Source organism: Fundulus heteroclitus, unplaced genomic scaffold (genome assembly GCF_011125445.2).
Source record: "Fundulus heteroclitus isolate FHET01 unplaced genomic scaffold, MU-UCD_Fhet_4.1 scaffold_36, whole genome shotgun sequence".
NCBI classification, from domain to species: domain Eukaryota; kingdom Metazoa; phylum Chordata; class Actinopteri; order Cyprinodontiformes; family Fundulidae; genus Fundulus; species Fundulus heteroclitus.
This window is the reverse complement of record NW_023396770.1, coordinates 1256203-1273255: the sequence shown is the minus strand read 5'-3', so window position 1 is coordinate 1273255 and position 17053 is coordinate 1256203. Positions and strand designations below refer to the sequence as shown.

The 17053-nt window shown below is 42.3% G+C and overlaps 2 protein-coding genes across 2 annotated transcripts; one reads left to right on the top strand and one right to left on the bottom strand.

Moving 5' to 3' along the window:
* Positions 1-1118: 1118 nt before the first annotated feature.
* On the bottom strand, positions 1119-8470 carry adat2 (adenosine deaminase tRNA specific 2). The gene is made up of 6 exons (XM_021322481.2): positions 8225-8470; positions 5045-5149; positions 4507-4657; positions 4266-4372; positions 1719-1791; positions 1119-1249 (listed from the first exon to the last, which is right to left on the bottom strand). Exons 1-6 carry the CDS (start codon positions 8318-8320, stop codon positions 1221-1223), a joined length of 561 nt encoding a protein of 186 aa, XP_021178156.2. The 5' UTR covers positions 8321-8470; the 3' UTR covers positions 1119-1220.
* A 663-nt stretch (positions 8471-9133) lies between these two features.
* On the top strand, positions 9134-16846 carry pex3 (peroxisomal biogenesis factor 3). The gene is made up of 12 exons (XM_036130504.1): positions 9134-9349; positions 10315-10446; positions 10522-10603; positions 10693-10736; positions 10828-10949; positions 12757-12823; positions 12907-12961; positions 13048-13186; positions 13263-13333; positions 13420-13542; positions 14523-14619; positions 16308-16846. Exons 1-12 carry the CDS (start codon positions 9277-9279, stop codon positions 16389-16391), a joined length of 1089 nt encoding a protein of 362 aa, XP_035986397.1. The 5' UTR covers positions 9134-9276; the 3' UTR covers positions 16392-16846.
* Positions 16847-17053: the final 207 nt, after the last annotated feature.

Here is a 17053-nt window from a genome sequence, read left to right as displayed (position 1 = left end):
AGCGCTCAGCCCGTCCACGTGAGGCAGGAATGAAAATCAAACACGGAGGACATCAGAAACACTGAAAATGTAACGTATCTACTGAAAACAGCTCATTTCCCCTTAAAGCTGCTGTTTTGTTAAATCAGCTTCCGCGGTTTGAAAGTTGTTCGTTTTTCTGCCATTAACTCTCAGTTTAGTGGCTCAGTTTTACCAGTTTATGCTGATGCTGATGTGTGTTTTGACTTCATAGCAGACGTGGGACCAAGTCACTGTTTTACAAGTCCAGAGTCTGAAACGTCTAATTTCAAGTCGTTATGAGTCTTTAAAAACGTTGAAATACACGTTAAATGTAAATTATAAAGCATGTTTTCATTTTAAATCAGCATTTATCTCAAAATGTGATGAAACCACAGCAACTGACCTAACAAAACAGTAAAATTAAACTTAGCTTCAGGAACATTCCTCCAGAATGTTCAGTGAAAAATGCAACAGCAGAACGAAATTACTGGGAGCATTTTTGTCCTTAGCTCTATTTGTTTCTAAAAAAATATTTTGCCAGATTATGGTGATGATGAGGCCCTTGAATATTGTTGCCCAGGATACAGCGAAGTGTTAATCTGGCTCCGGCTCTCTGAGGTGACACCTTCAAACATTTTGGAGGATTCTGTTCTGCATTAATTAGCATAAATGTTTGAGCTATTAAGACCAGATGCTTTGGATGGTTTGAAGGATAAAACATCTTAGTTGTTTAAATTAAAACTGTAATGAAAACACAAAGTACTGGGGAACAAAAATCAGATCAGATGATCTTAGAGGTTTTCAATCAGGTCAGAATGATCTGTTCAGTTCTTTATAGTCCCCCACTTGGTGCACAACAGTGTTCAAGGTGTTTTCCACACATATCAGCACAGTGTCACAATCCACAACAAGGAATAAAGCTATTAAACGTTCAAAAATCTTCTAAAATGTGCCACGCTGGGTCAAATATTCACGCAACGCCCCAGAAACGCTCCAATTTCAGGGTTTTCCTAGAAAGTCCGGTTTCAGTCAGAGCTGAGCTGCTCCCCCTGCTGGCCGTCTCATAGAACGGCAACGAAAGCTAAAAGAAGAATAAAGAACGGAAAACTTGGTTGTTAAAAAAATATATAAACTCTTTTTTATTATTTTAGAAAATACAACAATAAAAAAAATACAATAAACTTTAAAGGTCAGCCAGAAAACGATGGCTTCTGTTCGGCTCAGTCCTTCCTTGTTTTGGGGTTCGGCGCTGAAAATGAAGAGAAGCTTAGAATTAAATATATTTCACACAGAAAGTTGATCTTCAGAAATGTCCAACTGTGAACTGAAAGTGCTGAAGTGTGAGTCCAGAACTAATCCAGAACCTTCTCAGCCCCGACACTTTACTGCTGGTTCCTTTCTCAGTTCTTAGAGGTTAAATAAAAAAAACACAAGTTTTAATCCCTGGAAGTCAGACTTTGCTTTGCCTGAATTTAAAGCTTCACAACAGGTCAAAGGTCACATGTCACTTTCCCCAGACTCAGGAAGACTATGAATAAAACTATAAATCAGGCACGTTTTAAATTAGGCTATAATAACAGAAGCTGATTAATTATTTTACATCCAAGAAAATAATGTACAGAAAAAATATGAATAAATTAGCAGAATTAAAACTGAAACCAAAGTTGTAGAAAAAAAATGTTTTCATGTTCAAAAAGTTAAAAGTTGGTTTTCTTTACCGTTTGGATTCTCCTGTTTGTAGAAAGTTTTCAGCATCTCGACAGCTTCCTGCGCTCTGAGGCCTGAAACGCACTAAAAACACAAAGAGTGGACGCTCCTGTCTGACAGGACCAAAGATCTTCACCCCAGAACCTCAGGAAGGAAAGGAGGGAAGGAAAGGAGACAGGAAGTAAGGGACAGACAAGGGAAAGGAAGGAAACACACAAAGAAGGATAAAAAGAAGGACACGAGGGAGGAAGGAAGGAAAGGAAGGAAGGAAGGAAGGAAGGAAGGAAGGAAGGAAGGAAGGAAGGAAGGAAGGAAGGAAGGAAGGAAGGAAGGAAGGAAGGAAGGAAGGAAGGAAGGACAGACAGACATGAGATAGGAAAGGAAGGAAAGAAGGACCTGAGGTAGGACAGGAAGGAAAGAAGGACCTGAGGTAGGAAAGGAAGGAAAGAAGGACCTGAGGTAGGAAAGGAAGGAAAGAAGGCCAGGTGAAAGGATAAAGGAAGGAAGGAAGGAACGAACGAAGGAACGAACGAAGGAAGGAAGGACATGAGATAGGAAAGGAAGGAAAGAAGGACCTGAGGTAGGAAAGGAAGGAAAGAAGGCCAGGTGACAGGATAAAGGAAGGAAGGAAGGAAGGAAGGAAGGAAGGAAGGAAGGAAGGAAGGAAGGAAGGAAGGAAGGAAGGACAGACAGACATGAGATAGGAAAGGAAGGAAAGAAGGACCTGAGGTAGGACAGGAAGGAAAGAAGGACCTGAGGTAGGAAAGGAAGGAAAGAAGGACCTGAGGTAGGAAAGGAAGGAAAGAAGGCCAGGTGAAAGGATAAAGGAAGGAAGGAAGGAACGAACGAAGGAACGAACGAAGGAAGGAAGGACATGAGATAGGAAAGGAAGGAAAGAAGGACCTGAGGTAGGAAAGGAAGAAAGAAGGCCAGGTGACAGGATAAAGGAAGGAAGGAAGGAAGGAAGGAAGGAAGGAACGAAGGAAGGAAGGAACGAAGGAAGGCAGGAAGGAAGGAAGGACAGACAGACATGAGATAGGACAGGAAGGAAAGAAGGACCTGAGGTAGGAAAGGAAGGAAAGAAGGACCTGAGGTAGGAAAGGAAGGAAAGAAGGCCAGGTGAAAGGATAAAGGAAGGAAGGAAGGAACGAACGAACGAAGGAACGAACGAAGGAAGGAAGGACATGAGATAGGAAAGGAAGGAAAGAAGGACCTGAGGTAGGAAAGGAAGGAAAGAAGGCCAGGTGAAAGGATAAAGGAAGGAAGGAAGGAAGGAAGGAAGGAAGGAAGGAACGAAGGAAGGAAGGAACGAAGGAAGGAACGAACGAAGGAAGGAAGGAAGGACATGAGATAGGAAAGGAAGGAAAGAAGGACCTGAGGTAGGAAAGGAAGGAAAGAAGGCCAGGTGAAAGGATAAAGGAAGGAAGGAAGGAAGGAACGAACGAAGGAAGGAAGGACATGAGATAGGAAAGGAAGGAAAGAAGGACCTGAGGTAGGAAAGGAAGGAAAGAAGGCCAGGTGAAAGGATAAAGGAAGGAAGGAAGGAACGAACGAACGAAGGAACGAACGAAGGAAGGAAGGACATGAGATAGGAAAGGAAGGAAAGAAGGACCTGAGGTAGGAAAGGAAGGAAAGAAGGCCAGGTGAAAGGATAAAGGAAGGAAGGAAGGAAGGAAGGAAGGAAGGAAGGAACGAACGAAGGAAGGAACGAACGAAGGAAGGAACGAACGAAGGAAGGAAGGACATGAGATAGGAAAGGAAGGAAAGAAGGACCTGAGGTAGGAAAGGAAGGAAAGAAGGCCAGGTGAAAGGATAAAGGAAGGAAGGAAGGAACGAACGAAGGAAGGAAGGACATGAGATAGGAAAGGAAGGAAAGAAGGACCTGAGGTAGGAAAGGAAGGAAAGAAGGCCAGGTGAAAGGATAAAGGAAGGAAGGAAGGAACGAACGAACGAAGGAACGAACGAAGGAAGGAAGGACATGAGATAGGAAAGGAAGGAAAGAAGGACCTGAGGTAGGAAAGGAAGGAAAGAAGGCCAGGTGAAAGGATAAAGGAAGGAAGGAAGGAACGAACGAAGGAAGGAAGGACATGAGATAGGAAAGGAAGGAAAGAAGGACCTGAGGTAGGAAAGGAAGGAAAGAAGGCCAGGTGAAAGGATAAAGGAACGAACGAAGGAAGGAACGAACGAAGGAAGGAAGGACATGAGATAGGAAAGGAAGGAAAGAAGGACCTGAGGTAGGAAAGGAAGGAAAGAAGGCCAGGTGAAAGGATAAAGGAAGGAAGGAAGGAAGGAAGGAAGGAAGGAAGGAAGGAAGGAAGGAAGGAAGGAAGGAAGGAAGGATCTAGATGTAATAATATTTTCTATCCCTTTATTGTTTCTCTTCATACTTTTCCAGACCTGGAAAATACTGAGATCCAATTCCAGACTTTTCCAGGCAGCCAATTAACTAAATCTTAACGAGCCTTCGGATAAAATGCATTGTGAGTTTCCGCCATACCAGTAAAATTTAACTGAGTTAAAAAGTTGAACATCTAAGCTAAAAAGCTGGAGAGACGCACCCTGAACGTCGTCCCGGTGTGAGGAAGGTCTGCAGAGGAGACGTCCAGAACCGACCCGCAGCCTCCGAAACGCTCATTCCTGCAGCCGTACACGACCAGCGGGATGTCTGCGGGCCGGTGAAGGACCAACACACACACACACACACACACACACACACACTGACACACACACACACTGACACACACACACACTGACACACACACACACACTGACACACACACACACACTCAGGCAGGATACTCATGAGGCGCAGCGCTGCAGCACACATGATGCACGGCTCCACGGTGACGTACAGGACGGTGCGCTCACACACGCTCCGCACATCCAGGTTGTTATGGCGACACCAGTCCAGAACCTGGTCCACAGCAACCATCTCAGCGTGACGGGTCGCCTGACAGCGTTTCATAGAGACAAGTGAAGTCAGGGGAGAACAGCGGGAACTCCTCTGGGACGATTTTCTACTCTAAACATCTGGCATTACCAATGCTGCCAAACTTTTAGTTTCCATTTACTAAACGGAAATGCATTTTTGCACAAATACCTTTTTGCACCGTTATTTTGCACACTAAAAATGCTTTGAACATTCTCCTGCACGGTTTACATGTTTACATTTGATCACTGCTGCACTTTATATTGTAAAGTTGCCTTATTCCACCTGGAATCTGACTATACTCCTATAAGCTGTATGCAACGAAATTTCGTTCTGTATGCACTCTGTACATATATACAAAATGACAAATAAAGTTGTCTAAATCTTTTCTCCTCGGGGTTTTCCTACGTTTTTTGTCTCGTTGACCTCGTTCCTTCCCTTCCCCACCACTTGGTCTCTGTGGACCATCAGACATCCGACCGGCACTTCTCCGTTCTCCAGAGCGTCTCTGGCCTGCAGACACAGATTCCACATGCAGCCGTCAAACCGGCACCGGCTCATTCACACGGCAGCGAAATCTCTCAACAAACAGAACAGAAAAGGATGAGGAGCTAAAATCTAATCTGCACAGAAATCAGTAGAAAAGGAACCACAAAAAAATAAATAAATAAATAGAAATGGAAATCCACTCATCAGGAGCAGAAATATCATATTTAGTTTGAGCTTTTAATGTTTTGTTTGAACCGGTTAGGAACCAGAAGTCTTAAGGAAGTCTGCTGGGTTCCTGGTGGGAACAAACTGGTGGGGAACCTTCTGGAGGATCCCACAGCAGATCCAGCTTAACGTCACCAAGCACTTAGAGGCGCTGACAAAGAAAGAAGCTTCAAAATCAATCAGCCCTTTATTTAGACTTCCCTTTCCTCAGCCAATAAAGCTGGCTAAAGTACTTTTCTATTAAAACAATTAAAAACACACAGAGACAAACTAAACAAATCATAGAACCATCAGAGCAGATTGAAAGATTGAAATCAGGAACAGAATCTCAGGGTATTACTCGCTGATAAAAGCGAGTTTTATGGTCTGACTTAGAGCTGGAGCGTAGATCCAGAGGGAGCCGGTACCAGAGCCTGGTGCTGCTACTGAAGAAGCCCGTTCAGCCCGCCGTTTGGACCTGCTGCTTGGTAGAGCTCAGAAAAGCGTGGAAACTGGAAGACTGCCGGCACATGGAAGCTTAGTGAGGAGGAGCCAGGTCAGCAAGCGCTCTAAAAACAAGCAATAACAGTTTAATATGTGTTCTAAAAGGGACAGGAAGTCAGAGCAGAGGCTAAACGGCTCCAAATCATCTTCTTCACGCTGGACTGACACCGGCAGCTGAAAAGCCAGACGTCTTCCTAAAGGTTTGATGGTCAGAAGAGACAAAGATCGAGCTGTTTGGCCACAAGAAGAAGAAGAAGAAGAAGAAGAAGAAGAAGAAGAAGAAGAAAGAGGTTTGGAGCATAGACATATATAAAGAGTAGACCCCGCATCGACCGCTCTCGCCTATAGGCGCTGACGAGATTTAGGGGCGCCATCTTGGGGCGGTCGACAACTCCGCTAAGTCTAATGTGTTAACCAGGTGCAGAATCAATTTTAATCAACTATAACTCGTTTAATGTTGAACTAATTTTCACATTTGTTTTGCTTAAAACTTTAAAACTATAGCTATTATAACAAATGGTCCAATGCGTTTAAATAATCTTAGTGGGGTTAAAAGTAATAGAATATTCTGACATGATGTATGTATGTGTTAAAACACAGCCACGCACACATTTTTTATAATTTTTTTTATTGCTATATAAACAAACACATTTGTACATGTACATATGTACATATACTTCCCAAAAAGAACCCGTGATGGGCGAAATCTGTAAAGTAGAAACCTTTATTTATTTTTTTACAATTATTATATACAATTAAATACACTATAGTATATTGAAACCATAGAACAAAACCTTTTTACCGGCCCAAGCATTTGTTTAATAAATGAAAGTACTATATAAACGTTTTTTTATTATTATTTACAAATAAGCTGTAAAATAATAATTTTAATCAATACGAACTGAAGGCTTCAAATTGCGGAGATCAGCGCGGCCCACCGCGACCCGAGTGATTGGATTAGAACGGGAGAAAATGAAAAATTATTATAAAAAAAATACAAAGTACAGTAGGACAAATAGTGACTCGTGTGTATTTCACTGCTCTTTTGACTGAGGCGCTGCATCCGTGACTCCGCTCTGTAGCGTTTTTTTCTTCTAAAGCCCGCGGTGCAGGTGAGTTTTTTTTTCGGGAGAAGAACACATTTTTATCGGTAGTTGTCACTATTTTTTCTTCTGGGCAAAAAGATTCTTATAAACCGACACGCCACCTGATGAGAACTGTAATGAACGGCTCATCAATGCAAATCCGTGAAGCAGCGAAACCGTGAAAGGTGAACCGCAATATAGCGAGGGTTCACTATATATATATATATATAGATATATATATATACATATATATAATATATATATATATATATATACATATATATATATATATATATATATATATATATACACATACATATATACATATATATATATATGTATATATCTAGATATATATATCTATCTATATCTATATAGATCTATATATATCTCTAGATATAGATATACATACATATATATATCTATCTATATATATATATACATACACATATACATATATATATATATATATTATATAGATTAGATATATATATATATATATATATAGATATATATATATATCTATATGCTGTTTATTCACTAATGTCTAACAGCAACTTTGTATCTCCTATAGAAAACTTACATTCTGATCAAAAATATAAACAATGTATTTTCATCTTGCTTGTGAAAGTTATCCCTCGAGCCCTGACATAAATAATCCCTCGATTTAAACAAAAATGAGCCGCACAGTGCTGAGGCATCATTAGTGTGTCAGCTTGAATCAGCAGGATTAGGTATCAAGTCGACCGCCCCAAGGTGGCGCCCGTAATTCCTGCGCAGCGACAGTCAATGCGGGGTCTACTCTTATATTATGTCTATGGTTTGGAGGAGTCAAGCTGAGGAGCACGGCGGGGGCAGAGTTATGCTGCGGGACGGACTTCCTGCCAGTGATACTGGTCAGCTGATTCCTGTCACAGCTCTCAGTGGGAACTCTGTTAACTCGTATAGGTTACTGGTTAACCCGGTTAGTGAGGATCTGTGTACATATGAACCTGGAGGCATATTTTTCACCCTTAGAGAAACAATATTTAAATGTGTTTTGTTTTAAAATCAGTGCAACTGTTTGATATCTAACCATTTTCCCAGGAAAACGAAAGAGGTGAATTAATCCTTTAAATCCCAAAGTTATGAGGACATTCCTTCCCATGATGAAAGGACAGAAACTCCTGAGAATATTTTTAGTTTTTCTAATTTTTCTGTTTAACTCATCAATCCATACAGAAAAATAGTTGCTTAATTAATGATAAGATATTAAACTTAAAATGTTTTTATATATAATTTTAATTGTTAAACCACACTGACTCACCATTTCAAAAGCTCTCGACATCCACTTGTTCATTTCTTCATCATTTATAGAAAAACTGGCCTCGCACTCATCTTTACGGCCCTCTTCTGTTGCCATGGTGACTGCCGCTGTCTTACGTCACTAAACAACCTGCGTTTATAAGCAGACAAACAGTCCAGTTTTTAACAGCAGTGGAGATTTTTGTACTTTTATCCTCAACGTTAACAGTCGGGGACGACAATATGGGACGGACCGTGTCCATGTGACGCTGCTTCACGTTCAGGTGACGTCTTTACGTAACGCGCCTGAACCGGAAACAGCGTGAAGTCAGATGCGTGAAGCTGCCTGATGGCGGCGAAATCCGCTGAAACAAATAAGAACAAGCTGCTTATTTACAGTTCTAACGGCTTATATGACATTTAAGCTCCGACACATGTTAGGGATAATTTCTGTCGACGTGTCCATTATCAGAAATTTATGGACTTGCTTCCGCAAAGTCCATAAATTTCTGATAATGGACACGTCAAAGGGCATTATCCAGCTTATACCATGTTCACTTACGAAAGAACGACATATTAAATCAATGATTAACACTATAATGTTTTTTCCACGGTTAAAAGTGAAAGTTTTTCACAAGAAGCGGCTTGGAGAACTATTTAATATCTGTTGTTTTGACGCGTTGCCAAGGTAACCATAGAACCTAGAAACTGGCCGTTTGAGCCAGCGCAACGATAAACAGAGATATATTATAAGTAGTTGGCAACACAGCAGTTTGTTCAGCTAATCTGAGTGTGATTTAATTCTCAGAGTCAGGGTCACGATGTTTGATCAAGTTTATGTCATTGATATTTAAAAAACAAAACAATTTATCAGAAATTGGCCCCGTGCCTTGGTTGCGCTTTATTTTGAAAATCTAAACCGGATGTATTGTCTCAGTCAGCGCTGCTTTGACAGTTAGCATGATGCTAGGGCCGAGCTGCAGTCCGAAACGCTCAGGCTAACATGTGTGTAAAATAAAAAGCCCAGCTTTAAAATACGGAAAGGCATTAATCTAAATTTCTGGCTTTTTGAAGATGTTTTCATCTGTCTGGAATTTTATCAAACGGCACAAGAAGAAAATAATTTTCACGGGCGCTTTGGTCGGAGGTGGGTGCTGGCTGATCCCATGCTAGCAGCAGCCGCTACAGGCCAGACTCCGTGTATTTCAGCTTTAAAATAGATTTAGTTTGGGATTATAGGAGAGTAGGCGCACTGAAGATTATATTCTAAGGGGCTTTAACCAACATAGTAACTGTATGTTTAATTCGGCTTAAAAAGTTCTGAAAAAAATGTCATTGTTCTTTGTATTTTATGGAAAATACTTTTATATAAACCAAAATCAGACACTTGTTGCAGAAAGTAACCCTGTCAGGCGTGTTCGTTGGACTTCGTGGTGTTCCCTTTAGTACCTTGGACACAAAAACACTTTTTCTAAAGATTGCCATAGAAATATTATCAATCAACTTGTTTTTCCTAATATATCTAATATATAGTTTTATGAAGGCTGTTATTCAGTCTTTAACTTTCATCACAAATACTTAGTAAGTTTTAGCAATTTAAGGTCTTTATTCTTCCCAGGACAAAAACAAATATTTTTCCATTCCAGAAACAGTGTTGATTCTAATAGGATTTTACTGTTTGTGCAATGTTGTTTGGAAGATAATTGTGCAAACTGGATCCATTTGACACACAAATCCTCTCAAATATTTCAGTAACAGTTGATCTCGATATGCTGAAGCCAGTTTGGTTCATACTGGGACTAATTTGTGTCACTTAGCAATTATAAATCTGAGCAAACCGAGATCAGATGTGGGGTTCCTCCAGGCTCCATTCATTGGGTTACTGCTCTTCTTTATGTTTCTGCCCCTCTGAGCTAAATATAAATGACTATAACACGTCTTACCCTACATATGCTGATGACACACAACTTTATGATTCTCTCACCACACATGACCGCTGTGAATTATAGTCACTTTATTAATTAATTAGTCCATATATATGAGTGGATTATTCAGACTTTCACCAAAGCTAATAGAGAAATGACTCTGTCCTGTTTGCTGCTCACCTACCAGGAGTTTACTTTCTGGGTAAATATGCTCAGAAGAAGATCAGGGAGATCCAGGAGAAGGAGGCGACCGAGTACATTGCCCAGGCCAGAAGGCAGTTCCACTTCGAGAGCAACCAGAGAACCTGTAACATGACTGGTAAGAAGTGCAGATTATTTTACATGAGGGGAGAGTTAGAACGTTTCATAAGTTCTCAGTCTTTGTGTCTTCCAGTGCTGTCCATGCTTCCTCCGCTCAGAGAGGCCATCATCACTCAGCTCAACTCTGAGAGTCTGACCACGCTGCTGAAAACAAAGTGAGGAGAGTCAGAGCAGATTTCTGCCACATTATGGTCTGTAGTCAGGAAGGATTAAGCCTCAATGTTTGTCCCTCCTTCTTTGATAGACCAGCCAACAAGCTGGAGATCTGGGAAGACTTAAAAATCATCAGTAAGAGTTTGAACTCTTCCATATTTACGCTGAAATAAATCAGGTGGTATTTTCGCCTGAAATGCTGTTTTTTTTATTTATTTTTCCTCAGGCTTCACCCGGACCATCGTGGCCGTCTACAGCACCTGCATGCTGGTTGTTCTTCTCAGAGTGCAGCTCAACATCATCGGGGGATACCTGTACCTGGATAACTCTTTGGCAAAGAGCGTTACGGTGAGGAAGACGAGCTGAAAGCGAGCCCTAAAGTCAGCCGCAAACTACCTGAATGTTCTACTACCTCAGAGCATTTCAGGGCGTTTATGCTTAGAGATGCTGGAGACCAGAGAGCAGTTAAGCCTCACAGTAATACCTGCAGGCCATGGAGGCCAGTGAGGAGGCAGAGTAAAGCCGGGTCGGCTGGTAACTATACTTAAAAAAGTTTAGAACAGATGTCCTTCCTACGGCTGGACAATACAGGAAAAAGCATATCGATAAAATTAAAATCATATTGATCCATATCGATAATGATCAACAAATTAAAAACATGTACTTTAAGTGCAGCCCTGGCCATTTTATGCTGTTGCTTAGCAACCTGTTTTTAGATACAGACACAAATACTAAATTCAAACCCAACCCTTTATCCAACTTCTTACCAAAACTGAAAGTTTTTAAAAAAAGAAAAAAAGAACAAATGCTCTCTGAACAAATGCTCTGTGAAGGGGCGGGGCTTGGTTCCTGGGTCTGCGCTGTGATTGGCTGGGAGGATGTAATGATGTAATATTAACCTACATGCTAGAACGCAAAAGGAAGGAAAACTGTTATTCTATTGAACTTTTTATTGACCCTTTTTTTTAATATATATTGTTATACTTATGGTCCAGCCCTAATGCTTCCTGTTTGAGAACGCTAACCAGCCAAGACGTCAGGAATTACATCTTTTTATTCCTCTTTTCTTGCCTGTGTGCTTCCTTCAGGTTCTGTGAGTAATTCTGTCTCATTCTAGAAAAATCTGCCATAAATCTATGAAGAATGTTGTTATGTCAAAATAAATTTTCTCTGTAAAAGTCGGGATTCTTTTCTAAAATGATAAAATGTGGCGGAGCAGCTTGAGCTCCGCTGGAGTGGGTCCGGGTTTCCCTTCAGAACCGTTGCCTCCTCTTCCTGACCCGATGGCAGCAGAACGATCGTTGGATGACTTTACCGGGTCAACAACGAGTCCAGAGCTCCAGAAAGCTGCAGAATGATGATGAAGGCAGATTTTAAGTAGGGCTGAACAGTTAATCGCATTTTTAATATAATCGTGATTTAAAAAAACGCAATTTCCAAATCGCAGAGTCTGCAATTTTTGGCTATGTAACAAGTAGTGAATTAGACGCGTCCATTAGGTGTTGGTAAAATGTTTAAAGTGGGTTTGCCTCCACATGGAAGGGAAGACAGTTGCAGCAGTGAGATAATCTAATTTTATTACTTGTTTTAGAGTTTATATAATCATACATAGCATTAAGTACAGGTCAATCAGTTTAATACATAGACTTGCTTGTTGGTTGCACTTTATGTTCAACAAGGATTGATGTCTAATTAAATTAAAAGCTGTTCTCTTGAATAATATTCTTATCAATAGAAACATTAAAAGTTCATATTTAAAATAGTCCTTGTTTACAAACATCTTTTTTTAGAGAACATTTTTGTTGCTTGTGGTTAATGTGGAGAAAAGTCAAAATTGCAATTTTGATTGAAATATATTGTAGGCAGAACGCAATAATTTCTGCTCTGAGTTTAGATGCTGCGGGTCTTTTAGCAACTAATCCACATGGCGAGGAAACAAATTGATTTGTTGTTTGTATATATTTTAAAACACATGATAAATTAAACTGGGGAAAAAAATTGCATTAAATCACAATATTAAGAAAAAAAATCGCAATTAAATAATTTTACAAAATCGTTCAGCCCTAATTTAAAGGAGCAAAATGGAGTCGGCCTGCTGGGAAGGAGCATTTGCTGAAGCTGCAGGTTGTTTGAAGCTCTCCTTCCTCTCCCTCAGGCTCCTCTGACTCCTCCAGACGTCCAGCAGCAGTACCTGTCCAGCATCCAGCATCTCCTGGGAGACGGTAGCGCTCCTCACACCCAGCAGCATCTCAGCAGCACTGGTGTTGGTTTCTGTCGCCACACACGCCTCCCTGTGTCTCTGCAGGTCTGACGGCGCTGATAACCCGGGTGAAGGCGGCGGTGCGGAGCTCCCTGGGGGGGTAAATGTCTCCGTCTCTCTGTAGCTTCAGCAAACGTCCAGCAGGCTGTGTGGCAGACGCTCTGATGGGTCCCCGTGTGTCTCCAGGCTGTCTCTGAAGCAGAGTCTGTCCCTGCTGGAGCTGGAGCAGCAGCTGAGCTGGATCCGAGCCGAGGTGGAGGTGGACTCGGGCCGCCCGCTGTCCTCCTACATGCTGGCGGACGCCGACAACGCCCTCGCCGACCAGGTGACCCGGTGGACCCGCGGCGCTGCCCCATAATTCCACCTGACGGCGTAACTCTGTCGTCTTCTCACCCCTGCAGGCGTGCGGCTTGACGGAAAACGACGTGGTGACCATCAGGCTGCTGAACGAGACCCGAGACATGCTGGACAGGTAAGTGTGTCCACCTGTCCCGTGTCGGCCTGCAGGACGCTCCTGCAGCTCTGAGGTTTAGCCGCCTGCTCTGTTTCTGTCCTCAGTCCAGATTTCAGTAAAGTTCTCAGCACCTGTCTGAACCGCGGCTTCTCTCGTCTCCTGGACAACCTGGCCGAGTTCTTCCGCCTACCTGTCGGTGACTCCGCCCCCAACTCTGCACCCGACAGGTAACCCTGACTGACTGCTGCTCTAAATGTTGGCCTTCATTTGGAAGCAGAGTTTAGATTTATTTCTCTAAGTGAGGTTCTGTGGAGACTTAGCGGGCCGTCGGTGTCTGACGCGTTCAGCCGTTGTTGGACTGTTTAGATCAGGGGTGTCAAACTCATTTTGGTTGAGGGGCCGCATACAGCTTAATCTGATCTCAAGAGGGCCACACGAGTAAACTCATTGCAAGATTAAATAGAACTAATAAAAGTGATTTTTATATTAAATTAATTTCACTTTTACACAATATATTATGAATAACCGTAGCGTTTTTAAGAAAAGTATGTGCAATTTCAACAATACTTTTACTCAGTTAAACATTTACTTGTGCAGTATGCATAAGAACTGATCACAGTGATTGCACAATGTTGAAAAATATTTATTCACATTTTTTGGAACTTAAAAACACTGTCCTGCATGACAAAATACATCAAACAGATAAAAATTAAGAAATTATTTTAATTTTTCCACACCTGAAGCTTAATCTGCTAATTAAAACACAGCGCCCCTCGTGGACAATATAGGAACTGCATATTTTCAATAAACGAAGTTCATGTTTTTTTCAATAATTGTTTTATCATTCTCTTCCTTTTATCTCCTCTTTCTTTCACCCTTTCTTTTTTCTTCTTGTTCTTCCTTTCCTCTCCTACTTTCCCATTGTAGTGTCCATATCATTTGAGATATTCCCCGCATGAATCATAATAAAACTATTCACATTCATAAATCAAGCGGAGCACTGTGGCAAAAGCAGTACTGCTTCACTTGTGAAAGTCAAATCTGATTAGCTCTTTTTGGCATTAAGACAATAATTATTATTGCCACATTGCCAGACAGGACACTGAAAAATGTTTGACACCCCTGGTTTAGAGCGATCTGATTGGTTTAGAGTGATCTGATTGGTTTAGAGTGATCTGATTGGTCGACCTGTTTTCTGTCGTTTCAGCCTGTCTGCGGTCAGCCTGCCGCTCGCTAAGATCATCCCCATCGTTAACGGCCAGATTAACAGCGTCTGCAGCGACACGCCCAGCCACTTCGTCCAGGTAAGGGCAGCGAGTCGCACACAGAGAGACGAGCCTCAGAACCGGACCGGCCCGTTCATCAGAATCAGACATTAATCATCGTTTATATCCAAACAGCAAATCTGATATGAAGATGTTAGAAGGTTGATGTTTCAGGGCAGGGTTCTTCTTAAGTTCTGGTCCTCCAGGTCCGGTGTCCTGCAGCTTTTAGATGAGTCCCTGGTCCAATAATCAGGACATCAGCAGAACTCTGGAGAACCCGACTGGTGCTGAGGAGCCGACTCAGCCATTTGACTTCTAAAAGCCGCAGAACACCGGACCTGGAGGACCAGAACTGAAGAACCTGATTTAGGGCGATTGGACATTTTAATGGTGCTGCTGGGTTTGGTTCTGGTTCTTGATGCTGAGCGGGTTCTGTCTGGATGGTCCGTATGTGGCCATGTCACCGTCTGCCAACGGGTCCGGGTCCAGACCTGGTTCTGGATGCTGTGGAGTGGATCTCAGATTCTTCAGGGTCTCTGAACCGGCTCCAAACCCGAGCACAGCTTCAGAACTAAAGCGTAGAAGCTCTGGGTGGTTCTGCTTTAGTCTGGTTGGACCCGATCAGCACCACTCATCGACCCGGTGCTGTTTGTACGGTCCGGTTTCTAAGCTCCTCAGCGGCCGTGTTCAGGTGAGCCCACAGATGTTCTGCCGGGTCGGTCTGTGGCGGGCTTGGATCTGTAAGCAGACTCTCTGATGGTTTTGGGTCAGAACCGCCTGGTGTCTGGAGCTGTTCAGAATTTACAACCACTTCTGTGTGAACAGCAGGAGCCCACAGCATGATGCCGTGTTTCACTCCGGTTCTGGTGACGGTCGGCGCCGTTTCTAGAACCTCAGCCCAAAGCCGGTCTCTCCCGACCCGAACCGCTTCTTTCAGGCCTGGATGTTTGATCCAAGAAGGTTCTGTCGGCTGAACTCCTGAGTCCAGACCGTGATGCAGGAACACAGAAGATGCTGGTGGGTCCAGCAGAACCTGGTTCTGGGTCCAGCAGAACCTGGTTCTGGGTCCAGCAGAACCTGGTTCTGGGTCCAGCAGGTTCTCTGGCTGATTGGAGGCGCCTGGCGTCAGCTGGTCTGATTTATTCTGTAGTTTTACTTTAATTTATTCTGTGGTTATTTAGTTCAGTCTTACTGAGTTTCTAGCAGCTTAAATGTCTGTTTAGTATTTTTATTTTTTCCACCTTCAGGATTTTATTTATTTTTTATTTTCTGTCTGCCTCTGGATTCTCATGAGTTCATCAGACCACGTTTGTCCTCCTGAATCTGAATCTTGAGTTTAAGGACGAGTCGTTTCTTCTGTGGTTCCTTCAGGTCTTCTGGCTCCAGCCTGCTCTGCAGAACCAGAACCAGAACCAGAACCAGACATGGAGAAGCAGCATTTAGTTCCTATGCTCCACTGATCTGGAACAAAGCCTGAGTTCCTTAAAACACATTAATTTAGGACTTTAACTGTTCTAGTTAAACAGTTTTACTGAAACATCAATAGTTCATCTTTGTAGTCCAGCTGTTTTTAATGTTTGCTTTTAGTTTCTATTCTCCCATTTTTTATTTAGTTTCTACATTTTATTCCTACTTTCTGTTTTATTTTCCTATATTTTAATCATGTAAAGCACTTTGTCTCTGTGCTGAAATGTGCTTTACAAATAAATATGTTGCCTTGCCTTCAGGATCTGCTGCTCAACGATCAGGTGAAGGAGTTCGCTGCCAACGTGTACGAGACGTTCAGCACGCCGCAGGAGCTGCAGAAATGATTTCTGAGGAAGAGGAGGAGGAGGAGGAGGAAGAGGAAGAGGAAGAGGAGGTCCCAGACTGTTGCTCCGTCCTTCATCTCTGATGCAGCCACAGCGTCTGACACAAAGCCAGGAGCATTTCCGTCCTCTCAGCTGGAAGAAATGTCCCACTGAGTCTGACTGGACCGGTGCATTCTGGGAGGTGGAGTCCTTTACATCCCAATGACTAGTTTCTAGGAACCGAGGAGAAGCAGGAGCCCGCTCTCTGATTGGACGGTTCCTCCTTTAGCTCCCAGCTCGGCGATGATTCTCATTTGATTGTTTCTGACCTAAAACTGCAGCGATGGAACTCTGGGAGGTTTTAAGGCAGGTTTGGGCTATTTTTGAGCTTTAGTTACAGTCAGGTGCAGTTTTAGACCTTTTGAAGACAATGAAGATTAAAACTAATGTAAAATAAAGATCTAAATCAAATATAACACCCAAGTCTTACAGCTTAGAATAATTTATCTTATATTTGATCTGAATTAGCAAAATAATTTATAGATTTGTTAAAAATTATATTTCTCTAGGATTCTGCAGTTCAGACCCTGACCAGAAGGTGTCACTCTTCATCAGCCGGTCTTTTCCAGCTTCTTCCCTTCGGTCCAGTTTTCCCAGGAATTCTGGAACGACCCGGTTCTGAT

Bases quoted from the DNA above. Each gene is read 5' to 3' on its own strand.
- adat2 (XM_021322481.2), bottom strand. From the start codon at position 8,320: ATGGCAACAGAAGAGGGCCGTAAAGATGAGTGCGAGGCCAGTTTTTCT. The intron at 4,373-4,506 runs GTATCCTGCCTG...ACCGGCCCGCAG, and splicing joins TGCAGCGCTGCGCCTCATGA to ACATCCCGCTGGTCGTGTAC. The intron at 1,250-1,718 runs GTAAAGAAAACC...CTTCATTTTCAG, and splicing joins CAAACAGGAGAATCCAAACG to CGCCGAACCCCAAAACAAGG.
- pex3 (XM_036130504.1), top strand. From the start codon at position 9,277: ATGTTTTCATCTGTCTGGAATTTTATCAAACGGCACAAGAAGAAAATA. The intron at 10,447-10,521 runs GTAAGAAGTGCA...TGTGTCTTCCAG, and splicing joins GAGAACCTGTAACATGACTG to TGCTGTCCATGCTTCCTCCG. The intron at 10,737-10,827 runs GTAAGAGTTTGA...ATTTTTCCTCAG, and splicing joins GGAAGACTTAAAAATCATCA to GCTTCACCCGGACCATCGTG.